The following is a 27,538-nucleotide window of genomic DNA, read 5'->3' as shown; positions in this document are numbered from 1 at the left end:
TCAGGTCTTTCAGTACTCTGTCAAACTCTTCACGCACTATCGTATCTCCCATTTCATCTTCATCTACATCCTCTTCCATTTCCATAATATTGTCCTCAAGTACATCGCCCTTGTATAGATCCTGTATATACTCCTTCCACCTTTCTGCTTTCCCTTCTTTGCTTAGAACTGGTTTTCCATCTGAACTCTTGATGTTCATACAAGTGGTTCTCTTATCTCCAAAGGTCTCTTTAATTTTCCTGTAGGCTGTATCTATCTTACCCCTAGTGAGATAAGTCTCTACATCCTTACATTTGTCCTCTAGCCGTCTCTGCTTAGCCATTTTGCACTTCCTGTCGATCTCATTTTTGACACGTTTGTATTCCTTTTTGCCCGCTTCATTTACTACATTTTTATATTTTCTCCTTTCATCAATTAAATTCAATATTTCTTATGTTAACCAAGGATTTCTACTAGCCCTCGTCTTTTTACCTACTTGATCCTCTGCTGCCTTCACTACTTCATCCCTCAAAGCTACCCATTCTTCTTCTACTTTGTTTCTTTCCCCCATTCCTGTCAATTGCTCCCTTATGCTCTCCCTGAAACTCTGTACAACCTCTGGTTCTTTTAGTTTATCCAGGTCTCATCTCCTTAATTTCCCACATTTTTGAAGTTTCTTCAGTTTTAATCTACTGGTCATAACCAATAGATTGTGGTCAGAGTCCACATCTGCCCCTGGAAATGTCTTACAATTTAAAACCTGGTTCCTAAATGTCTGTCTTACCATTATATAATCTATCTGAAACCTGTCAGTATCTCCAGGGTTCTTCCATGTATACAACCTTCTTTCATGATTCGTAAACCAAGCGTTAGCTATGATTAAGTTGTGGTCTGTGCAAAATTCTACCAAGCGGCTTCCTCTCATTTCTTAGCCCCAATCCATATCCACCTACTACATTTCCTTCTCTCCCTTTTCCTACACTCGAATTCCAGTCACCCATGACTATTAAATTTTCATCTCCCATCACTATCTGAATAATTTCTTTTATTTCATCATACATTTCTTCAATTACTTCGTCATCTGCAGAGCTAGTTGGCATATAAACTTGTGCTACTGTAGTAGGTATGGACTTCGTATCTATCTTGGCCACAATAATGCGTTCACTATGCTGTTTGTAGTAGCTTACCCGCATTCCTATTTCCCTCTTCATTATTAAACCTACTCCTGCATTACCCCTATTTGATTTTGTGTTTATAACCCTGTAGTCACCTGTCCAAAACTCTTGTTCCTCCTGCCACCGAACGTCACTAATTCCCACTATATCAAACTTTAACCTATCCATTTCCCTTTTTAAATTTTCTAACCTACCTGCCCGATTAAGGGATCTGACATTCCACGCTCCGATACGTAGAACACCAGTTTTCTTTCTCCTGATAACGACGTCATCCTGAGTAGTTGCCGCCTGGAGATCCGAATGGGGGACTATTTTACCTTCGGAATATTTTACCCAAGAGGTCACATCATCATTTATCCATAATGTAAAGATGCATCCCCTCGGGAAAAATTACGGCCGTAGTTTCCCCTTGCTTTCAGCCGTTGGCAGTACCAGGCAGTTTTGGTTATTGTTACAAGGCCAGATCAGTCAATCATCCAGACTGTTGCCCTTGCAACTACTGAAGTCTCATAAGATTTCACACACATTTGAACTTTTTTTAAAAATTTATTATTTATTTATTTTTTTGGAACACGGTGTGCGCGGCTGCCCCCGTCGGAGATTCGAGTCCTCCCTAGGGTATGGGTGTGTGTGTTGTCCTTAGTTTAAATTAGATTAATTGGTGAATAAGCCTAGGGAACGATCACCTCAGCAGTTTCGTCCCATAGGAACTTACCACAAATTTCCTAATTTTCTCCCCGATATTATTCTATCTGTATTGTAGCATATCTCCCATAATATTCGATCTGTACGTTGAGTAAGCATTAAAAGAAACTAAGCAGAAATTTGGAAAGAGAATTACACTTCACAGTGAAGAAATAAAACTTTGGTATTCGCCGATGACATTATAATTCTGTCCGAAACGGCAAAGGACTAGGAAGAGCGGTTGAATGAAATGCACAGTGTCTTGAAAAGTGGTTATAACATCAACATCAACGAAATTAAAACAAGGGCAGTGGAGTGTTGCTGAGTTAAATAAGGTGATGCTCACAGAATTACGTTAGCACAATAATTGACAATGGCCGAAGTAGGCGGGATATAATAAAAAGAAAAATGTGTTACATGTTAATAGATTTGTGGTTTTTCAGACACATTACGCCCTTAAAAGTCTTTTCTCATGCTGTTTGTCTCAAGTGCAGTCTTGTATGAAAGTGAAACATGGACAGTGAGTAGTTCAGACAAGAAGTAAGAGTAATTTCAGGTATTCCGGAAGGGACTATCGTAGGACCGTTACTATTCACAATATACATAAATGACCTTGTGGATAACATCAGAAGTTCACTCTGGCTTTTTGCCTGATACTGTGGTGTACCGAGAGGTTGTAACAATGGAAAATTGTACTGAAATGCAGGAAGATCTCCCACGAATTGACGCATGGTGCAGAGAATGGCAATTGTATCTCAGTGTAGACAAGTGTAATGTGCTTCGAATACATAGAAAGAAAGATCCTTTATCATTTAGTTACAATATAACAGGACAGCAACTAGAAACAGTTAATTCCATAAATTATCTGGGAGCAGACATTAGGAGTGATTTAAAATGGAATGACCATATAAAATTAATCGTCGGTAAAGCAGATGCCAGACTGAGATTCATTGGAAGCATCCTAAGGAAATGCAGTCCGAAAACGAAGGAAGTAGGTTACAGTACACTTGTTCGCCCACTGCTTAAATACTGCTACCGGTGTAGGATAGGGTTCATAGAAGAAATAGAGAAGATTCAACGAAGAGCAGCGCGCTTCATTACAGGCTCATTTAGTAATCGCGAAAGCGTTGCGGAGATGATAGATAGACTCGTGGGAGACTCTGCAGGAGAGACGCTCAGTAGCTCGGTACGGGCTTTCGTTGAAGTTTCGAGAACATACCTTCACCGAGGAGTCAAGCAGTATATTGCTCCCTCCTACGTATATCTCGCGAAGAGACCATGAGGATAAAATCAGAGAGATTAGAGCCCACACAGAGGCATAACGATAATCTTTCTTTCCACAAACAATACGAGACTGGAATAGAAGGGAGAACCGATAGAGGTACTGAAAGTACACTCCGTCACACACCGTCAGGCGGCTTGCAGGTTATGGATGTAGATGTAGGAGGGATTATAAGCTTTTGATGGGTGTTGTTGACGATTAGCTGGACAGAGCGAATAACTGATGAGGATGTTCTGGTCTGAAATGAGCTTAGCAAGAAATTTCAGCTTCACTTACAGGAGCGATCGAACCAGGAACGTGTTCTCATTGTGGAAGACAGGAGTGTCTACAGCACATTCATCCTGAAGATGCGGAAGGAAGAGATACGGTTGAACTTCCTGGGTCGTCTTGACGGTTATCTGATTGAGTGCGGCTAATTTGTGGCACGAGAAACATCAGAATACCGAACTACACCCACCACACAGTTAGTGCTAAACGCCTCTTTGTACCGCCTAGGATCATTTGAAGAGAAGCAAAATTGCAACTTGTTGGACAACCCTCTACGCCTCCAGTCAGACAACTGCAGTTCAGTTTCTGGGTTGTTCTGCCTATCCTAGACGTGCTGCCGTATGTTCTGCTTTGACCATTGGCCTTTTACGAGGTACCCTACTGCAAACATGGACTGCATGCAGTTGCCTTTCCAAGGTTCACTCTGGAACTGACTGAGGCCATACATTCGCCAACAGCAGGAATCTCTGTGGCGTGTCTGTCAGTCGGAATATTTTACCGAACACTTTTCTAACGCCGTGTTACTTGGCCGCGAGTGGCACACCATTCTTCGTACACACGTTGGACAGTCCACGTTGATGGATAGACAAATCAGCACCGTCATTCATGGTGTTGTCGCGAGCACGCCCAGACACGGTACAGTACAGCCGCTCTCTGCCGGTCTGTCACGTCTGCGCGTAGTTCACCCGACACACACACACACACACCACGTCGCTGTCACAGCTTACGTCGGCTGTGGAGAGGAACATGACCCGCAGGCAACGGTCAGCTGTGGACCCTCTGATGGCGCTCGGTGCAACTAGTGGGGTACTCGCAGGGAGCGCCTAATACATTTTTCGAGCAGCGATCTCTTACGATGTTGTACAGAGGGACAGCATGTGCTTACTGTCTGATTAACCACACGTGTGAGATCCATTATTTTGCTGTTGGAATGATTATGTTTATGACCCTCTTAACCACTATATACACTACTGGCCATTAAAACTTATACACCAAGAAGAAATGTAGATGATAAACGGGTATTCATTGGACAAATATATTATACTAGAACTGACACACGCTTCCACTGTGCGTTCACCGCGATGTCGCCAAACACGGATGCGACCATCATGCTGCTGTAACTCTAAACGGAACCTGGATTCATCCGAAAAAGTGCCGTTTTGCCATTCGTCCACCCAGGTTCGTCGTTGAGTACACCATCGCAGGCGCTCCTGTCTGTGATGCAGCGTCAAGGGTAACCGCAGCCATGGTCTACGAGCTGCTGCAAACGCCGTCGAACTGTTCGTGCAGATGGTTGTTGCCTTGCAAACGTCTCCATCTGTTGACCCAGGGATCGAGACGTGGCTGCACGATCCGTTACAGCCATGCGGATAAGATGCCTGTCATCTCGACTGCTAGTGATACGAGGCCGTCGGGATCCAGCACGGCGTTCCGTATTGCCCTCCTGAACCCACCGACTCCATATTCTGCTAACAGTCATTGGATCATGACCAACGCGAACAGCAATGTCGCGATACGATAAACCGCAATCGCGATAGGCTACAATCCGATCTTTATCAAAGTCGGAAACGTGATGGTACGCATTTCTACTCCTTACACGAGGCATCACAACTACGTTTCACCATGCAACGCCGGTCAACTGCTGTTTGTGTATGAGAAATCGGTTGGAAACTTTCCTCTTGTCAGCACGTTGTAGGTGTCGCCACTGGCGCCAACCTTGTGTGAATGCTCTGAAAAGCTAATCATTTGCATATCACGGCATCTTCTTCCTGTCGGTTAAATTTCGCGTCTGTAGCACGTCATCTTCGTGGTGTAGCAATTTTAATGGCCAGTAGTGTATATCTCGTTACACATGATACCTCAGAATGTTCACTATGACACAAAAAGGAAATACATAATAAAACTTAACTTTTAACGATACTGTTGAAAATTATTGACCAAGTTACTTAACTGTGTATTTTGAATGTATCCAATGAAAAATATTTAATGATGGGGACTTGTGGAGAGTATCTAATAAAATTATATTATTTGTAAATTTCTAATGAAAGGAACGTTTACATTGACAGTATTAAATGAAACTAACCGTGTCGAAGAAATGCTGATTCACATTGGCTGTACGTTACGTGTCGAGAATGTGTTCACGTCTAACTTATTTTGCTGTACGCAGCAAGGAAATCTCTTTCCAAATGAGATCTGTAATTAGACCTTTATGATGTTTTACCTGCAAATGACGCTCTGTGCACTATGCAACTTAACTTCTGAGGTCATCAGTCGCCTAGAACTTAGAACTAATTAAAACTAACTAACCTAAGGACATCAGACACATCTGTACCCGAGGCAGGATTTGAACCTGCGACCGTAGCGGTCTCTCGGCTCCATATTGCAGTGACAATGATGATGAGAAATACCAAGCTGAAAGAGAAAAGCGGTTCGCTGCGTGCTATGATTTATGGCTTGTCAAGAAAGACAATACCCTATCAACTCGTCGTTCTGCTCATTTGCTAACAATGCTCTTAGCACTCACTGCATTCAAACGTATGTCATTTAAGAGAAGGGATAGGATAATTATCGATGAAAAGCAAAATAAAACCAGAACTTACTTAATTTTCTTAAAACTGCAGATCTAACATCTTAACTCCTTTTAATAAAATTACTAATTCTAATTCTATCGCGGAAAACAAGCATAATTGAAGTGTGAAATTTGTATTTTACTTTAAAATTATTAAATCAAAATATTCTTTTATCCAACGGAAGTGGATGGAACTTGCTAACAGCTTGGGCATTTCACTGATAAATCGTCTTCTTTACTGAAACCCGAAATCACTGAACAATGAAAATTAACAAACTACAAAAATCGCTAAATGCAAGCAAAGCAATGCGACAAATACATTCTGGTTTTTGAATTGTGTATGCATCAAAATCAAATTGAAAAAGTCTAGAACTGCTGATCTCATACCATCCAACCGGCGCCTGAATTTTCTTTCCTTTTGTTTCAGGTAAGTCACTACGAAGCATCGTAGCGACCCACTGTGAGCTGGCGGTTGCCAAGGCATGGTGGTCCAGGTGCAGCAGAGCCGCCTCAACCGCCGGTGACTCGGCGACGAACTCTCCCGAAGCAGCAGCCGCGTGCGCTGCCCGGGCTCACTTCACACCTCGAGTCACTACAACCCGTGCGCCGCTGAGCGAAAGATCTGGCTGTAGTGCAAGTGTTCCACACTTCTGTTGCCACAACCGGCCAGCTTCACTTTCTATCTCATTGAAAGTAATTTTAGTCTTCGACATATTTTACGTATCTCTTTACATGTTTTGTAAGTTTGTAACAACTTTCAGTATTAGGTAAGACAGGAACCATGCTAATAATCTTTTTGATTTTGTAGCTCTTCTGATGGTCCGCACTGGCTAAGAAAAACTGGATAGAAATTCCGCATTATCCGAGACGCCGTTTTATTAGTGAAATGTGTGACAGCATTTTATGTTATCATCACTCGCATTTCTTTTTTTATCTTCTTACTGAAAATTAATACTGTATGTTGACATATTGTGTAATGTATACGAAGTTTTAGCTAGAATGAAAAATGTACAAAGGAGCAATTATTAATCACGATATTTTTCACATGAGCTTACAAGATACAGGGTTGAGGCGGTAAATGTTGCACAGTTACGCAGTGCTGAAAGATTTATATCAGAGATACTTAAATGGAAAAAAAGACGGTTATGCACTTATTCACATACCTGACATGAAGCCATTTGTTGGGTGTACTGGTAGTTTTGTATCTACAGTGCATTTTACAGCTAGTACTCGGCAAACAACTAAACGTTTTCTGTATTTGCTCTGTGTGTCCCAGTCGAACCTAGGATTCTGGTGTTCTGCACATCAGGTAGGGACACCTACCTCGACATCGCATCCATTAACGTGAACACGTTTTGTCTGACACTTTCCGAGTGACTAAGCTGTATGCAAGATCCGCGAATCTGAAAGATCTTCAAAATACTTTCAGGTGGTCCTCAGAACCTCTTTAAAAAAATGGTTCAAATGGCCCTGAGAGCTATGGGACTTAACATCTGAGATCATCATTGCCCTAGAACTTAGAGCTACTTAAACCTAACTAACCTAAGGACATAACACACATCCACCCGAGGCAGGATTCGAACCTGCGACCGTAGTGGTCGCGCGGTTCCAGACTGTAGTGCGTAGAACCGCTCGGCCACATGACCTCTCTAATGGACTGAAAGTGTCTTCTGGGCACAAACAGCGTTGGAAGTGGTATAAGTGTACATGAGAGCTTTTCAAATCCTCTGGTTTCCTATTGAAAAAGCATCATCTTAGTGCGTAGGTGCTGTGTCCTGATGAAATGAGACTTCCTCTTGCAAACTGCACCACTTCTCAAGTGCTCTCTTCATTCAGTTCTCCCAAGAGACTTGCGAAAAGGCTGGCCGCGGTGGCCGAGCGGTTCTAGGCGCCACAGTCTGGAACTGCGCGACTGCTACGGTCGCAGGTTCGAATTCTGTCTCGGGCATGGATGTGTGAGTGATGTTCTTAGGTTAGTTAGATTTAAGTAGTTCTAAGTTCTAGGGCAATGATGACCTCAGATGTTAGGTCCCATAGTGCTTAGAGCCATTTTTTGAACTTGCGAAAAGTGGGATAGTAAACGTTTCAGACTTTAGAAGACAATCCACAGATGATGCACTTTTCATTCCAGAAGGCAACGACGGCAGCATAAACCCTCCCCCCTCCCTCTCTTCTTCTGCGGTGCGCCACCACCCACTGCTTAAGCGTGACCTACAGGGTCAACGTCTCCCCCACGAACGAACAAGCAACCCGTTCACCCCAATTCACTAGAAAACCGATCTGATATGTAAAAAACAACTACTTCTCATTCATCTCAATATTTATGACGTCGTACCCCTTAACTGTGTATTGTACAACGATATAATTTTGTGGGCAAATTCAGTGGTAATGTGAATACCGTCAGCAAAATCTGTTGCGAATAGAGGACATGGTAAAGAATTAATAGATTAAAACTTCGTACCCGATGCTGAAGTTTTACTATAGTAGCAGCAAAAGTGTAGTAAGCGATAAACTGTTTTCCTTTCATTATTTTGTGGTGGGATGGCACAGAGAATAACTTTCGAAAACGTTTGAAATTATGTGTAAACTTTGTTCGAAGCCACCAAGGGCTCGCATTCTTAAAATACAGGTTGAATATAGTGCAGCGACTTGCGCGCGCTCTCAGTTCCACTGCCTCGAAACAAAAAATGGTAGAAATGGCTCTGAGCACTATGGGACTTAACTGCTGAGATCATCACTCCCCTAGAACTTAGAACTACTTAAACCTAACTAACCTTAGGACATCACACACATCCATGCCCGAGGCATGATTCGAACCTGCGACCGTAGCAGCACAGCGGTTCCGGACTGAAGCGTCTAGAACCACTCTGTCACAACGGCCGGCGCCTCGAGACAAACAAACAGTTTGTAAATTCAATACTCGATTTATTGTGTTACACTTTCCATGTAATATTATACCTCTTAATCAGTAGATTATGATAGAATTTTAAATTTTTATATTCGGCCAATAATTGCGTTAAATATGAAAATAAAATTTTTGTCTCCCTGAAAGTGGTTAGGCAACCTGCTACTGTAACCGGGTAACCGGTTGAGCCGTTTGGTAAAGTACTGGAGGAATGCTCGATATTCGGGAATGTGACAGGAACTTCATTAGAAGCAAAAAGTCTAGTTAAACATGGGCTCTGCCGGCCGCGGTGGTCTATCGGTTCTAGGCGCTCTGTCCGGAACCGCGCGACTGCTACGATCGCAGGTTCGAATCCTGCCTCGGGCATGGATGTGTGTGACGTCCTTAGGTTAGTTAGGTTTAAGTAGTTCTAAGTTCTAGGGGACTGATGACCACAGATGTTAAGTCCCATAGTGCTCAGAGCCATTGAACATTGGCTCTAAAACACATGCCTTCAGAGCTATGTTCAGTAGAACATATGCGTTTCATGGTAGCAAAGATCAACATATACTCATACGCGGTTCAGTCACATTGCTGTGACTACCGCCTATAACTGACGTCACCCTGCAATAACGACTCACAGACGAGTGGTGGCAGCGCACGAACGGATAAATGGCCGACATCGAAATAAGTGTCCAAGGAATAGAAAAGCAACTGAAGTCACTCAACAGAGGAATGTTCACTGGACCTGACGGGATACCAATTCGATTCTACATAGAGTACGCGAAAGAACTTGCCTCCCTGCAAACAGCCGTGTACCGCAAGTCTCTAGAGGAACGGAAGGTTCCAAACGACTGGAAAAGAACACAGGTAGGCCCAGTCTTCAAGAAGGGTCGTCGAGTACATGTGCAAAACTATAGAACTATATCTCTGACATCGATCTGTTGTAGAATTTTAGAATATGTTTTTTGCTCGCGTATAATGTCATTTTCTGGAAACCCAGAATCTACTCTGTAGGAATCAAGATGGAAACAGCGACCGTGTGAGACCCAACTCGCTTTATTTGTTCATGAGACGCCGAAAATATTAGCTACAGGCTCCCAGATAGATGCCATTTTCCTTGACTTCCGGAAGGCGTTGGATACAGTTCCGCACTGTCACCTCATAAACAAAGTAAGGGCCTATGGAATATCAGACCAGCTCTGTGGCTGGATTGAAGAGTTTTTAGCAAACAGAACACAGCATGTTGTTCTCAATGGAGAGACGTCTATAGACGTTAAAGTAACCTCTGGCATGCCACAGGGGAGTGTTAGGGGACCATTGCTTTTCGCAATATATATAAATGACGTAGTAGATAGTGTCGGAAGTTCCATGCCGCTTTTCGCGGATGATGCTGTAGTATACAGAGAAGTTGCAGCATTAGAAAATTGCAGCGAAATGTAGGAAGGTCTGCAGCGGATAGGCATTTGGTGCAGGGAGTGGCAACTGACCCTTAACATAGACAAATGTAATGTGTTGCGAATACATAGAAAGAAGGATACCTTATTGTATGATTATATGATAGCGGAACAGACAGTGGTAGCAGTTACTTCTGTAAAATATCTGGGAGTATGCGTCCGGAACGATTTGAAGTGGAATGATCATATAATATTAATTGTTGGCAAGGCGGGTGCCAGGTTGAGATTCATTGGGAGAGTCCCTAGAAAATGTAGTCCATCAACAAAGGAGGTGGCTTACAAAACACTCGTTCGACCTATACTTGAGTATTGCTCATCAGTGTGGGATCCGTACCAGGCCGGGTTGACGGAGGAGATAGCGAAGATCCAGAGAAGAGCGGCGTGTTTCGTCACAGGGTTATTTGGTAACCGTGATAGCGCTACGGAGATGTTTAGCAAACTCAAGTGGAAGACTCTGCAATAGATGCGCTCTGCATCGCGGTGTAGCTTGCTGTCCAGGTTTCGAGAGGGTGCGTTTCTAGATGAGGTACCGTATATATTGTTTCCCCCTACTTATACTTCTCGAGGAGATCACGAGCGCGCACGGAGGCTTTCCGGCAGTCGTTCTTCCCACGAAACATACGCGTCTGGAACAGGAAAGGAAGGTAATGACAGTGGCACGTAAAGTGCCCTCCGCCACACACCGTTGGGTGGCTTGCAGAGTATAAATGTAGATGTAGCAGTGGAGAGCATGTAAAGCGTGTCACGGGAAAGCGGAAAACAGTGCAGTCGTTGCCCTAACGATTTATATGATGTCCAAAAGTCCACGATCATTGGCTTTCGGGCCAAGGGCAGAAGAATTTCCGAAAAGTCAGTAAACTGTTCGTGTTCCGCTGTGGTTAAAGTACAGCGAGGAGGAAGAAATGGCGCTATCCAAAACCGACATTGAGACAACTATAGCGCACAAAGGGCCATAGACAACAGGAGTTAACGTCAGCACGTGCGAGTAGATGTGCAACTGTTGAACAACTCGCTGCCCAGATGACTCGAGGGGCTATCAGCAGTGCGTCCTCAACGACCGCCCACCGACCGGTGCTGCGTGCGGGCCTCCGCAGCAGGCGTCAGGTTCGTGCTCCTGTGCTGACTGCCGTTCATCGACGATGAAGGCTGGAATCTGCACGCCGGCGCCACACATGGACGTCGACTCATTGGCGACGGGTGGCCTTTTCTGATCAATCCTACTCCATAGGGCGTGAAACGTCTAAAGGCGAACACCCTGTGACAGGCTGGAGGAGGGAGAGCTACGATTTGGGAAATATCTTCCAAGTACTTGCTGGGGGATGTAGTGATTCTTCAAGATACGAGGGGCACTCCAAAAGAAATGCACAGTTTTTTTAAAATCCATCTCTTATTCTACATGTTTGAAAGTTTTACAGTTTGTAGATACATCCTTTAGGAACAATATTTTCATTTCTCCACATAATTTCCATCCCTCTCAACTGCCTTACGCCATCTTGGAACCAGCGCCTGTATACCGGAACGGTAAAATTCTGAACCAAACTGTTGGAGCCACTGTTTGGCTGCGTGCACAAGGGAGTCATTATCTTCAAACCTTGTTCCACGAAGACACTCTTTCAGTTTTCCAAAAAGATGATAGGCAGATGGAGCCAGGTCAGGACTGCAAGGCGGGTCTTTCAGTGTTGTCCATCTTAGTTTTGTGATCGCTCCCATGGTTTTTTGACTGACATGAGGCCTTGCATTGCCGTGCAACAGCAAAACATCCTGCTTTTGCCGATGTGGTCGAACACGACTCAGTCGAGATTCGAACTCGGAACCTTTGCCTTTCGCGGGCAATAGCTCTACCAACTGAATTACCCAAGCACGACTTACGCCCCGTCCTCACAGCTTTAATTCTGCCAGTATCTCGTGCGCTATCTTCCAAACTTTAAGGAAGCTCTGCTGCGAACCTTGCAGAACTAGCACTCCTGAAAGAAAGGATATTGCGCAGACACGGCTTAGCCACAGCCTGGGGTATGTTTCCAGAATGAGATTTTCACTCTGTAGCGGAGTGTGCGCTGATGTGAAACTTCCTGGCAGATTAAAACTGTGTGCCGGGCCGAGACTCAAACTCGGGAAGCAGGTGCTCTAGGTCCCGAGTTCGAGTCTCGGTCCGGCACACAGTTTTAATCGGCCAGGAAGTTTCGTATCAGCGCAGACTCGAAGCCGTGACCTTTGCCTTTCGCGGGCAGGTGCTCTAGGTCCCGAGCTCGAGTCTCGGTCCGGTACACAGTTTTAATCTGCCAGGAAATTTCATTTCAGCGCACACTCCGCTGCACAGTGAAAATCTCGTTCTGCACGACTCAGTCGAGGTTGAAGTTTCTTCAGTGTCGTCACATATTCACCAGAATTTATGGTGGTTCCACTTGGCATGATGCCCACAAGCAAGAGTCCCTCAGAATCGAAAAACACCGCAGCCATAACTTTTCCAGCAGAAGGTGTGGTCTTGAACTTGGGTGAATTTGCATGACGCCACTCCATTGATTGCCTCTTCGCCTCTGGTGAAAAATGGTGGAGCCATGTTTCATCACCTGTCACAATTCTTCCAAGAAATTCATCTCCACTATTCTCGTACTGTTCCAAAAGTTCGCTGCATACCGTTTTTGTTGTTTCTTTGTGAGCCACTGTCAACATCCTGGGAACCCACCTGGCATAAACCCTTTTTAACGCCTACACTTTCAGTATTGTGCAAACACTTCCTTCCCCTATCCCAACGTAGTGTGACAATTCGTTCACTGTGATGCGTCTGTCAGCAGTCACCAATTCGTTAACTCTCTGCACATTTTCTGGAGTGTGTGAAGTACGAGATCTGTCGCTGCGAGGACAATCATCAATATTGCCGTGTACGCTTTCGTCACGTAACCTTCTTGCCCGCCGACTAAGTGTACTGCGATCGACAGCAGCATCTCCATATACCTTTTTCAACCTCTTGTGGATGTTTCCCACTGTCTCGTTTTCACAGCACAGGAATTCTATGACAGCACGTTGCTTCTGACTAACGTGAAGTGTAGCAGCCATCTTGGAGACATGCTGTGATTGCGCTACTCACGGGAACAGGTTGCACAAAGTTTGAAAACAAGCAGGAAGGATGTATCTACATACTGTAAAACTTTCACACATGCAGAATGAAAACTGTATTTTTACAAAAATAGTGTGCATTTCTTTTGGAGTGAGCCTCGTACAGTCCACAGCTCTTGGTCGTGCGGTAGCGTTCTCGCTTCCCGCGCCCGGGTTCCCGGGTTCGTTTCGCGGCGGGATCAGGGATTTTCTCTGCCTCGTGATGACTGGGTGTTGTGTGATGTCCTTAGGTTAGTTAGGTTTAAGTAGTTCTAAGTTGTAGGGGACTGATGACCATAGCTGTTAAGTCCCGTAGTGTTCAGAGCCATTTGAACCATTTGAACCCTCGTACAATCGATCAATAAGAGTATGCATCTATCCTTCGGGAACATGTGCACCCCGTACATGCAGTTTGCTTTTCCTTGGCACAGTGGCATCTACCAGCAGGACAATGCAACATCTGAGACAGCTTGTGTGAGTGTGTTCGAAGAACACCAGAATGAGTTTACCGTGATCTCCCCCAGAATGTGTACACCGTGCTCCACTGGCCACAAAACTCCGCGGATTTGAGTCCAATCGGGCATCTGTGGGACAACATAGATCGTGCATATGGCGTCATGGATCCTCGGCTGAGAAACCGAGCGCAGCTGAGCACTGCACAGGAGGCGGCGTGTAGGTGCCTTCCTGCACGTCTCGCACCTCTCCCAGCTGCAAAAGTTCACTATTCAGGCTTTCGGTAAATGGTCCAGTTAATGTGACTGGACAGTGTAGATCATAAGGCAAGTAGTTTAGAGCTCACGTTTGCTGCCCTTTTTATCTTGTTTTGTTCAGTGCTAATATCTCTCAGAATATGAAAATCAAATAGCGTGCAGTAGAAGAGACTTGTTTCACAAGGGATTAGGAAGTGCTCAGAGATCTTAAGAAGCGCATAGTAGAGCCCATGCTTATTAGTCTTTTTGCTTAGAATGGTCGTTCCTGCCACAGGCATGAATATGAGTTCATGGGTATCTGAATTCAACAATCTGATAAAGAAAGTTAAGCGGCTGGGAGGTATGGTCCAATGAGAACGTTACTTCGTACACGCACATACCATCAACACACATGTAACAGAGTCGAGTGGTAATGACCAGTAAGAACTAGAACGGGCACCAGATTCATTGATGTGATGACCACGTGCTCACGGTATCAGTCCTCACGCCGTATATAATGGGAGTGTGCTGTGTGGAATGGTTAGCAAACGGCCTGAATGACCACAGAGAATTTCTCCTGCCCACAAGAGACTTCAATCCCGCGCCCGGCCATCCTGATTTAGGTTTTCTTGATTTCTCCAGGCAAATTCCGGGATGGTTCCTTCGAAATTGCACGGCCGACTTCCTTCCCCGTCCTTCCTTAATCCGATGAGACCGATGACCTCACTGTCTCGTCTCCTCCCCCAAACAACCCAACCCAACAAGAGACTTCGTTATCAGCACTGGACAGAGCTTGAAAGGGCCTTCACTATGGGCGAGCAGATGACTGGCTCTTCGAATCGTGCAGTATACAGCCGGGTGGAACGATCATGAGTGACAGTGACTCCCACGGCGTGTCGTGACGTAAGTAGACACAGCGGAATTCTTTTCTCTTTCTTTCGTTTTTCTTTCCTGCTGCGTATTTTGTAATGTAGTGGGAATGAGCTACGAATGAGTATGGTAAAACATTGCATTGATGTGTAAGTGCGTGAGCACGGATTGTCGAAAGGTAATTTATTTAGACGGCTGTGGCGCGCTCTACGAACAATGTGACGAAACAGTTTAGGCGGAGAGTTAAATATGTTTCCAGAAGAAACAGAACCACAGAAGATTAATCTTGAAAGCTGAATTTTCGGTTTTGCGCAGAACCACGTGTGCGCTCAAGGAATTATTCTAAATCAACGTCATCGGTTGGTTCTAAAAGAAAAAAGAACGTTTATAAATATAACTGCACGTAGGAAAGATTGAAAAGTGGTGTGGGAAAAGATAGATAATAGGTAATGAGATGGGGAAAAAACGTGAAAGCTTGTGTGTGTGTGTGTGTGTGTGTGTGTGTGTGTGTGTGTGTGTGTGTGTGTGTGTCCGAAAGTATAGAACCATTCATGATCCTGCAGGTGTATGTACGTGACGAAACAGAAATTCCGACATCAGCTGCAATAGGACACCGAAATAAATTCAATCACAAGTGAAAATTTGTGCCAAACCCGGATTAGAACCAGGATTTTCCACTTATCGCTTCGCGTGGGAATTTGGGTGGGGTGGGAAGCGTGCGTGGGCGGCAGAAGCGGAGAAGACGACCACTCGCGATAAGCAGGAAAGAGAGATTCGATTCTCTCTTTTGACAGTAATTTTCGTTTGTCGTCATTGAATTTATTTCGATGCCCGATTGCAGTCAGTGTCGAAATTTCTCTTCCCTAATGTGAAAATTGTATTCTAGGTTTATTTCACTAAGTTACAAGTGAAATTTTTTAAAGCTGCAGATGTTAAATGATACGCATTCAGTTTTGTTTTAAGCAGGTCCTTGTAGTAAGTAATGTAGCAACTAAACTGCAACTTTATACATACACTACTGGCCATTAAAAATGCTACACCAAGAAGAAATGCAGATGATAAACGGGTATTCATTGGACAAATATATAATACTAGAACTGACATGGGATTACATTTTCACGCAATTTGGGTGCATAGATCCTGAGCAATCAGTACCCAGAACAACCACCTCTTGTGTCAAACAGAGCTTGGATGGCGTGTACAGGTACAGCTGCCCATGCAGTTTCAACACGATACCACAGTTCATCAAGAGTAGTGACTGGCATATTGTGACAAGCCAGTTGATCGCCCACCATTGACCAGACGTTTTCAGTTGGTGAGAGATCTGGAGAATGTGCTAGTCAGGGCAGCAGTCGAACATTTTCTGTATCCAGAAAGGCCAGTACAGGACCTTCAACATGCGGGCGTGCATTATCCTGCTGAAATGTAGGGTTTCGCAGGGGTCGAATGAAGGGTAGAGCCACGGGTCGTAACGAATCTGTAATGTAACGTCCACTGTTCAAAGTGCCGTCAAGGTGAACACGAGGTAACCGAGACGTGTAACCAGTGGCACCCCATACCATCAAGCCGGGTGATACGCCAGTATGGCGACGACTACACGCTTCCAATGTGCGTTCACCGCGATGTCGGCAAATACGGATGCGACCATCATGATGCTGTAAACAGAACCTGGATTCATGCGAAAAAATGACGTTTTGCCATTCGTGCACCCAATTTCGTCGTTGAGTACACCATCGCAGGCGCTCCTGTCTGTGATGCAGCGTCAAGGGTAACCGCAGCCATGGTCTCCGAGCTGATAGTCCATGCTGCTGCAAACGTCGTCGAACTGTTGGTGCAGATGGTTGTTGCCTTGCAAACTTCACTCATATGTTGACTCAGGTATCGAGACGTGGTTGCACGATCCGCTACAGCCATGCGGATAAGATGCCTGTCATCTCGACTGCTAGTGATACGAGGCCGTTGGGGTCCAGTACGGCGTTCCGTATTACCGTCCTGAACCCACCGTTTCCATATTCTGCTAACAGTCATTGGATCTCGACGAACGCGAGCAGCAACGACGCGATACGATAAACCGCAATCGCGATAGGCTACAAAGCGACCTTTATCGAATTCGGAAACGTGATGGTACGCATTTCTTCTCCTTACACGAGGCATCAAAACAACGTTTCAACAGGCAACGCTGGTCAACCGCTGTTAGTGTATGAGAAATCGGTTGGAAACTTTCCTCATGTTAGCACGTTGTAGGTGTCGCCACCGGCGCCAACCTTGTGTGAATGCTCTGAAAAGCTAATTATTGGCATATCATAGCATCTTCCTGTCAGTTAAATTTCGCATCCGTAGTACGTCATTTTCGTGGTGTAGCAATTGTAATGGCCAGTAGTGTATTTAGCATGCCGTACTTCAGTCGGTAAAAACGGAACCTTTATAGGATCACTTTGCTGTCTGCCCAACTGTTAAGAAGTCTTTTACTCAGGAACGCATCATACTAGGGTCTACGTCCCCTTTGTGGTGTCAAACATTGAAGCTTGTAAGTCGATGCAGTCAAAAGATGCAGCTCTTCCAGTCACCTATTTTGATACTCGCAAAATCCCTAATGAACAGATATAGGACACTTCCCGTTGACCTATAATCATGAAATTTTGCAAAAAGCAACGTTGCGCAGTACAAGTATAGGAAAAAAAATCCGAAAATTATTAACTGGTAATTATCAAACGAAAAATTTCTTTTAATTTGTGTACGTCTGTCTGACACGACACATGTCTGTTTGCGCACAACTCGACTAGAAGAAGGGATGGGATCGGTTGGTAGGACATGTTCTGAGGCATCAAGGGATCACCAATTTAGTATTGGAGGGCAGCGTGGAGGGTAAAAATCGTAGAGGGAGACCAAGAGATGAATACACTAAACAGATTCAGAAGGATGTAGGTTGCAGTAGGTACTGGGAGATGAAGAGGCTTGCACAGGATAGAGTAGCATGGAGAGCTGTATGAAAACAGTCTCAGGACTGAAGAACACAACAACAACAACAAGTTCTAGGGGACTGAACCATTTGAACCATTTGAATACTGTTACAGATTTATCTCGTTTTTGACGGACACGTGATACGGCCCTTTGCTCGACTAAATGGGAACGCGTATCTACAATGAGGTTACATTGCAACAGCCCGTGTCATCCTCCATCATTGATTGGAGACTAGACCGTACTTAACAAATCACCATTGTTGTGAAATCGGAGTGCTATTAGAAAATTGTGCCACTAACAAAAAAGTGAGCGGCAGGTAGGAAAGGTTGACATCCCCGTCATAGGCCTCCACAAGCCAGGGATCTCTAAATCCCTTGTCAGTGCGGCAAGGCACTCTGGAGAAACTGATAAACTCCTCTCGAGTTTCCAGCCGCGTCAGGTGCAAGTGGTTCCAAAACCACGAGCTTTCGAGGAAGAAGTCCTCGACCACTGTCGATTCATGACTGTCTTTTGCTTTCTGTTACCGTCCTCGTACCGCCGCGCTGACTCCTGTCACGTCACTGGTGGTCGGTGGAGCGCCATACACGGCGACATTTCCGTTGTGCGCCCACCTCAGGCGGAACACAGCCACCACTTGGCGGTGACCGCGGAGTACTCGGCCGAAGGCTCGCGGATTTTAAACGACTTATCGTGACTGGAAGCTCGAGAGAATTTTATCAGCATATATCGCCCTGAAACGATGCTTGTGTTATGCTATGTTAACTGGGGACAGTTGTCCACAACCCCACGACGACTGCCGCAGTGCACTTCGCCCCTCCGCCGCCCCACACAACACAGAACCCAGGGTTATGCATGGTAGAGCAATCGTGGTGCACGCGTACATGGAGAACTTGTTTGAGCAGCAATCGCCGACATAGTGTATAACTGAGGCGGGAAAAGGGGAACCAGCCCGTATTCACCATGGCAGATGGAAAACCGCCTAAAAACCACCCACAGACCGGCCGGCTCACCGGACCTCGACACAAATCCGCCGGGCGGATTCGTGCCGGGGACCAGGCGCTCCCTCCCGCCCGGAAAGCCGTGCGTGAGACCGCACGGCCAACCGGGCGGGGCGAAACGATGCTTTCGTACACCGGGGAAACATTGCGCACAGTTGAAGAGACGCTCCGCGAACATAGGCGCCTCACTGAATGACGCCAGAGCACCGTATGAGCCGTGACTAACCGGAGTATAAAAGACTGGCCGTACTATGGATCACAACAAACTCGACACTCTGACTGTCTTCTTACTTAGATTAAAGAGAGCTGCAGGGCTGTGTAGTTAACAAAGATGGACCCTTATAACTGAGTGGGGCGTGGAAGCCTGATTTGAGCCGAGAGAAAGAGAAGTACTCCTGTGCTGTGAGTGCCGCACGCGGCGGACGGGTGTCGCTGTCATCAGCCATCGCTGCGGCTGCACGGGTAGCGACAGGAGCGGAGCGAAAGACTTGTGACCAGGAGGGGGGACTGGCCCGAGAACGGCGCCAGTGGCCAGGAGTGTCTGAAGGTGGCAACGAGTCTGCCACCCGACAAGTCTACAAATGCTTGTTGTTGTTGTTGTGGTCTTCAGTCCTGAGACTCTTTGATGCAGCTCTCCATGCTGCTCTATCCTGCGCAAGCTGCTTCATATGCCAGTACCTACTGCAGCCTACATCCTTCTGAGTTTGCTTAGTGTATTCATGTCTTGTTCTCCCTCTACGATTTTTACTCTCCATCCTGCCCTCCAGTACTAAATTGGTGATTCCTTGATGCCTCAGAACATGTCCTACCAACCGATCCTTTCTTCTAGTCAAGTTGTGCCACAAACTCCTCTTCTCCCCAATTCTATTCAATACCTCCTCATTAGTTATGTGATCTACCCATCTAATCTTCAGCATTCTTCTGTAGCACCACATTTCGAAAGCTTCTATTCTCTTCCCTGTCCAAACTATTTATCGTCCATGTTTCGCTTCCATACATGCGTACACTCCATACAAATACTTTCAGTAACGAATTCCTGACACTTAACTCTATACTCGATGTTAACAAATCTCTCTTCTTCAGAAACGCTTCCCTTGCCATTGCCAGTCTACATTTTATATCCTCTCTACTTCGACCATCATCAGTTATTTTGCTCCCCAAATAGCAAACCTCCTGCACTGCTTTAAGTGTCTAATTTCCTAATCTAATTCCCTCAGCATCACCCGACTTAATTCGACTACATTCCATTATCCTCGTTTGGTTTTGTTGATGTTCATCTTATACCCTCCTTTCAAGAGACTGTCCATTCCGTTCAACTGCTCTTCCAGGTCCTTTGCTGTCTGATAGAATTTCAATGTCATCGGTGAATCTTAAAGTTTGTATTTCTTCTCCATGGATTTTAATTCCTACTCCGAATTTTCCTTCTGTTTCCCTTTATTGCTTGCTCAATATACAGATGGAACAACATCGGGGAGAGGCTACAACCCTGTCTCACTCCCTTCCCAACCACTGCTTCCCTTTCATGTCCCTCGACTCTTATAACTGCCATCTGCTTTCTGTACAAATTGGAAATAGCGTTTCGCTCCCTGTATTTTACCCGTGCCACCTTCAGAATCCTTAGGATGGCATTAACAACGTGAGCGGCCACCTCTGTCATCTGTGACGGGTGGCGCCGCCTCTTTTAAACGTCGAAGCTCGATCGTGCACTGTCTCGGGTGGCTACCACATGCCACTGTGGCGGTGCCGAGATGGCTCACAATCGCCGCACTGCAGAAGCTAGTCACTCTATGTTTATTGGGGAGTGCCCTCAAAGTGACGCCTCTTCCTTACACTAGACGCGATCGCGATAGTCGTCAGGTGCCGGCAGATGTGCGGGACGACTCCGCCGGCGCCCGGCCGCGGGCGCGCGCTGCACCTGCGGCGAGCGTTGACCCGCTGCCCGCTGACTCATGCTGAAACCACACGCTTTGTCGAACATCCAAGGCAACCCCCTCCAATAGTATTAGTAGTTCCTGGTCCCAAAGATTTAGGTATATGATTCCATTCAGAGCGCCTTTAATAAAATAAGGACCAAAGATTTCGTTCTCTATGATTCCACACCAACGTCAACTGAGCAAAGACGAAGTTTAACTTGTCGTAAACAGTGGGTTTTGCTACACTCCAGCAATGCATGTTGCTACCATGGTTTGTGAAGGTAAACCCATAGGAAAATACTACACTAGCAAAGAAATTGGGGTTGATTATATGAATGCGTTGTGCCTATTCTTTCGGGTATGTTCGAGACAACAGATACCACGCGGAATCCGCAGCTGTGATTCATTATATGTAAAGTGAAGGTGAAGATGAAGGGGGGAGGAGGAAAGGAAAGGGAAGGGAAGGGACTGTTGATGTCAATTGCACAATTTTTGGTACAAGTAAGATTTCAAAATAAAATGTGAACAATCAAAGCACTATACGAAATTTAGGCACAAAACCCCCCACGCACTACAATTGCCTTCTGTTGAGCGACGTCCGCTGCTGCTCCTACTTCCATTGCGGGTAGGTATGTGGTCGTTGTCACTAGGTGATCCGCAGTCCTCTTCCCCTGTGACCTCACGCTATGTCGACCATACCACTCCCGCCTATGGACAATTGTCACGGTGGCATGCCGATAAGCGTATAGACTGCTCTATGGTCTCCTCAATCACTCCACTCCCTCTTATTTGGTGCAATCCTGACACTACTATCTCAACAGCGTAGCAGAAATAATCGTTATCGAGGAAACAAAATCCTCTCTGAACCATCAAACAACACTACCATTTTCTGTATAAGGAAACCGACTTTGGAGCAGTCTGCTCAAGAACACAGTGAAATTAAATTCCTTACAAACGTCAAAAGACAGTTACTTGCCCAGCGTCTAATACACTAGCCATCCCTCCCATTTACTAGTCTGCAGCTCCCCTTCATCAATCCCTCCTCCTCCAAAACTCTTCCCTTTCCTATGTTGGCAGAGCTCTTTATTTATATTCGGTTAGTTCCCAACACCCACTGTCACTGTCATTTCATTCTTCTTCTCTTTCCTTCTACTTCCCTTCCGCTTGTATAATACTAAATATGAGTACGAATTCAAATGTGCTAAACTACTCTCTGTATACCATTCTTAATGCTCTTTACTATCATCATCATCAGTGTTTACTATTATTTTCATTATTATTATTATTGCGAGTTATTATCGTCATTAGTGTCTATCATCATCATCATCATCATCATCATCTTACTTATTCCTGTGAATGATGATGTAATATCTCTGGTATGTTTTGTTGCTGGCCTGGTGTGGGGGCCTTAAAGCCCTAATCCAATCAGGAAAAGTAAGCAATAAACAAGTAAAATAAATAAATATTTCTAGATATACATTTCTTGTTGTAAATATTTTCGGTCAAACCATATGCTCTTCCATTTTGATAAAAAACAAAACCAAAACACTACACTACAGTGGTACGACCAGAATGTTTACATGGATCTGAATGCCTAACGATGAACTATAAGATGGTCAAAGAAAGAAGGATTATTAGAAAAATAATGGGTGCAATGAAAACTGCAGATAGTTGGAAAATAAGAAGTAATGAGGAGATCTACAAAAATATTCAGGAAATATCTGAAGTAATGGCCAAACGAAGATTAAACTTTTTTGGACATCTCTACCGAATGGATGGAAATAGACTAACAAAACAAATACTCCTATACTTACGGAAGAAGAAATCGACAATAGCATGGATTCCAGAAGTAAGAAAAGATCTTGAAAGAAACAACATCAAAGAATCAGAGAAAAGCAGAAAGAAACCGTTTTAAAAAAAATACTAAATTTGGAAGGCTTTCAAAGCAGAAGAAATAAAAAATGGGGAACAACATGGACAGAAGAAACGAAGAGACTTCATGGGGAGAAAATGAGGGAATACTGGAAAAATAGGAAACAAAAACAAAGGAAGGAGAGGTACTGAAGCTGTTAACGTGATCCTAGATGGTAAATACGGTTGTGTTAAAAAAAAAGTCTTTGGTCTACGTATATCTTTTTTCTCCTTTAGAGCACCATAAATTCTACCATTTTCACTAAAAACGCTCGGTAAAAGTACTCAGCTCGAAGTATGCTATAGAGCTCACTTAAAAAAGCTGAGGTTGTTCTGCGATTGTGAGCAGTTTTCTTCATACGCAATCGGAGAATCTTGTTCGTGTAGGACAACTTACCCCTGGCCTTTCACTCAGAGTGAGAATATTCTCGGGTATTCTCCGACTCGCTTTATTCATGCGAATCTGAGAATGTTCTTCGTACTTCCGAGCACACAGCACGCTCTCCGTCCTATTCAAACGACCCGACGAGGACGCGGCCCGGCGCATCGCCCGATCGCGTGAATGCGTGGCATTCGGCACTTGGTACCTGGTAACTGGTATCTGGCCGCCACACCAGCACCAGTATTATTGGAGACATGCTTTTACAACTAAGAAGTGAAGTTAAAATCTTCCGGGTTATTGGGCCGCGTCATATTTCTTCAGACAATCGACGTTTCGGCCCCTATGCTGGGATCTTCTTCAGGATCTTGTGGTGTCCACCACGAATTGCCGTCACAGCCATTGCCGCCTTCTTTTATAAGAGAGGTTTTTCCCGAGTTTGTGCTGGAGAAGTGGTATTATTGGATAAACATCATTGGCTATGAACATTGGATAGTTAGAGAAGTTTTCCCCCTCGCTAATGCCGAAGAAGGGTTGTTGCTGGCTAAACGTCCTGTGGCCATCACTGGTGGGGCAACGTCATCGGTCAGAAATGGATTTCTCCTGCACTTATGCTGGATAAGAGTTATTGGTTTAAGTTCCTCCTGCTGTTGGTGGGCCCGTATCACTGGCTACATGCGAGACGGCAAGAGCATCAGAGAGGGAAAGTTTATTCAAAATACTGATGTCCGAAGGGCTTCCAGGGCGTTGTTCGTGTTGCTCGCACGCCGCGTCGCGTGTTCACTTTCTCGATGCCGCGGAGCCACGACGTGGGAAAGCTTTAGTCGTCCTCGCTGTTGAAGTCACACGCGTTCTTGGAAATTTCAATCGCTTCTCCGACTTTGCTTCTATAAATGTTGGTTTCCTTAGCCAGCACACTTAAGTTATTGAAATGGATGTCAAGGCCACAATTCTCGTGATGTTAGCACCAATTTCACACTTCGTTTCAGCCGCGCGTGGCGTTCGTACTCCTTAGTACGTTCATTAACAGACTTTCCTGTTTCGCCTATATATAAAGCCACGGCTGCAAAATACTAACACCAATTCTATAAAGACGAATGGAAAAATTGGTAGAAGCCCACCTCTGGGAAGATCAGTTTGGATTCCGTACAAAAGTTGGAACACGTGAGGCAATGCTGACCCTACCACTTATCTTACAAAATAGATTAAGGAAAGGCAAACCTACGTTTCTAGCATTTGTAGACTTAGAGAAAGCTTTTGGCAATGTTGACTGGAATACTCTCTTTCAAATTCTGAAGGTGGCATGGGTAAAATACAGGGAGCGAAAGGCTATTTACAATTTGTACAGATACCAGACGCCAGTTAAATGAGTCGAAGGTCATGAAAGGAATGCAGTGGTTGAGAAGGGTGTGAGACAGGGTTGTAGCCTACCCCAGATGTTTTTCAGCCTGTATATTGAGCAGGCAGTATAGGAAACAAAACAAAAATTCAGGGTAGAAATTAAAATCCATGGAGAAGAAATAAAAACTCTGAGGTTCGCCGATGACATTGTAGTTCTGCCAGAGACAGCAAAGGATGTGGAAGAGCAGTTGAACGAAATGGACAGTGTCTTGAAAAGAGGACAAAAGATGAACATCAACAAAAGCAAAAAGAGGGTAATCGAATGTAATCGAATTAAATCGGGTGATTCTGAGGGAATTAGATTAGGAAATGAGACGCTGAAAGTAGTAAATGACTTTTGCTATTTGGGGAGCAAAATAAGAGAGGATATAAAATGTAGACTGGCAATGAAAAGAAAAGCGTTACTGAAGACGAGAAATTTGTTAAGATCGAGTATAGATTTAAGTGTCAGGAACACTTTTCTGAAAGTACTGGTATTGGGTGTAGCCATGTATGGAAGTGAAACGTGGACGATAAATAGTTTGGACAAGAAGAGAATAGAAGCTTTTGAAATGTGGTGTTACAGAAGAATGCTAAAGATTAGATGGGTAGATCACGTAACTGATGAGGAAGTACTGAATAGGATTGGGGAGAAGTTTGTGGCACAACTTGACGAGAAGGGATCGGTTGGTAGGAGATGTTCTGAGGCATCAAGGGATCACCAATTTAGTATTGGAGGGCAGCGTGGAGGGTAAAAATCGTAGAGGGAGACCAAGAGATGAATACACTAAGCAGATTCAGAAGTATGTAGGCTGCAGTAGGTACTGGGAGATGAAGAGGCTTGCACGGGATAGAGTAGCATGGAGAGCTGCATCAAACCAGTCTCAGGACTGAAGACCACAACAGCAACAACCCTTTGCCTGAGCTACACCTCGTTTCATAGACGCCCGCAGTGTGCAGGCAACCATGTATATTCGCCCTCTTACCTTGTTTTGACCGAAGAAAGTGGTCTGAATACCACTTTTCTTTAGAATTCGGCTAATACGGTCGGTGACACCCAGAAACAAGTTTTAACAGAGTGAAAAGCATAATTAATATTTCGCTTAAGAGCTCCGTCTGTAGACAAACTGACATAGCAACTGGCGCTCATTGTCCATCTCCGATTCCAAACTGTTGTCATCGCTGACACGGAAGGCAGAGTGTTGAGCTCTGCTTGCTTCTGGGTTTGAGTGGTGGTGCCAAGTGGCGTCTAAATACCTATTTGTACAGTAAGCCTTCTGTACACTGTGTGTTCTAGAGCACTGCCAGATCTTCTGTATACCAGCACAACAAGGAACGGCAGAGCCATTTCATTCTCATCGTCCAAGGTAAAGTCACTTAATGCCAGCTGCTACTGACGACAACGGTAACCCCACAGCAAGACCGTCAGACTGTTCGTAGAATTAACCATTGTATTTAAAAAAGCTCGACAAAAGACATAAATCAGTAAAGTCACGAACATGTGAAGCAACTTTATCCCTAATGATCTCCATTTGTAAAATTGAAAAATCACAGTAAGTACAAATCAACCTATTCTTAACGAACCGTTTTTCTATTTAAAACCAAATCAGAACCTTATTACAGGCCTGTGTTGATGCTTTACCTCAATAAAGCGAAAGCGTCTGGCGAAAAAATCACACATTTTTGTAGTTGCAGCAGCAGATCAAAAATATCCTCACGAAGCAAAAAAGACCAATAAATATGGGCTCTCAAGTACCTCAACAGCTATGAACACTTATTCAGCAAAAGAGAAGTGTTCCACAGAAGCGAAGATGAAGTAGATTTCATAGCTATTAAGGTAAGCATTTTAGATCCCGTCTTTAGTGAGATACTTTGCTTCGAATGATCGTTCCTGTCATGTCCCTGGATACTGACCACACGCCACTCGGGATTAGCCGAGCGGTCTAGGGCGCTGCAGTCATGGACTGTGAGGCTAGTCCCGGCGGAGGTTCGAGTCCTCCCTCGGGCATGTGTGTGTGTGTTTGTCCTTAGGATAATTCAGGTTAAGTAGTGTGTAAGCTTAAGGACTGATGACCTTAGCAGTTAAGTCCCATAACATTTCACACACACACACACACACACACACACACACACACTGACCACGCCTCCCGGGACAGCATTTATACTTGCACTGACGGCGTCCTTCCTTGCAGTCACACCCACCTTCCTGAAAAGTGGTAATTACGAATTGGGTGGCATTATGTCAAAGTTAAAATAACTCCAAAATACCTCCGTACCTAACGAATAACATTATTTAATTTCCGCCGCTCTCTGTCGCCAGAAGAAATCGTTGTGCAAACTTTTGAATACATTAATTAATACCTTATTCGCTAAACATAATATATCACTGCAATTTAATTAAATATCCTTATCTATGAATCATATACTTACATTGAACCCTGCACTATTTTGGGTGTCAGAGTATACAGCTAGGGTTTCTCTGAACGTTCCTTCACAGTTCGCTGAACCAGTTATCTAGGTCTTCCCTACTTGCCGGCTCATGCTGTCTACATACGCTCACAAAATATTTACGCTACCACACGATATTTAGCCTCCGAGGACGGAGTCGCAAACACGCGCTAGCACTTGGTGCCCGACTGGAATGTAGCCAACACACTCTTCTTGACATACGGGAAGTTCACGAGAGAGCGACCCTACCAAGTGGATTTTCCCCTCTGGTATCTCGTGCCCGATACAGGGTGAACCAAATTTGGCGAGCTCTGACGCTGCAGATCGATTTCTGGCAAACTAACCGTACAAAAACGCCTTTAACAAAATTTCCTCCCGTGCGTATTTTCTATAAAGAATGAACGTGAGAAAAAGACGATGTGGCGCAACTGCAACCACATTTCATTCAATGAACACAGCTGATCTGTCCAATTTGGGGATTCCATACAGTTCTCCCTTAAAAAAACCAGAGTTTATGAGATCGATTCTGGGTCTATGTATATTTTTTTATGTTCTAATTTTGAGGTTCGAAGCATTGCTATAGTACACTGTTTATCAAA

General features: G+C 44.7%; 1 protein-coding gene across 1 annotated transcript in view; it reads left to right on the top strand.

Annotated features, from left to right (window-relative positions):
* Nucleotides 1–27,538, top strand: part of LOC126285028 (coagulation factor X-like) — a 724,967-nt gene that overhangs the window by 298,842 nt on the left and 398,587 nt on the right. The window contains exon 3 of the mRNA XM_049984353.1: nucleotides 6,384–6,649. Within this exon, the coding sequence (XP_049840310.1) occupies nucleotides 6,384–6,649 (266 nt within the window). The remainder of the gene's footprint in view (nucleotides 1–6,383; nucleotides 6,650–27,538) is intronic.

Source organism: Schistocerca gregaria, chromosome 8 (genome assembly GCF_023897955.1).
Source record: "Schistocerca gregaria isolate iqSchGreg1 chromosome 8, iqSchGreg1.2, whole genome shotgun sequence".
Classification (NCBI taxonomy): domain Eukaryota; kingdom Metazoa; phylum Arthropoda; class Insecta; order Orthoptera; family Acrididae; genus Schistocerca; species Schistocerca gregaria.
Note: the sequence above shows the minus strand (reverse complement) of the source record. Positions and strands in the feature narration are given on the sequence as shown.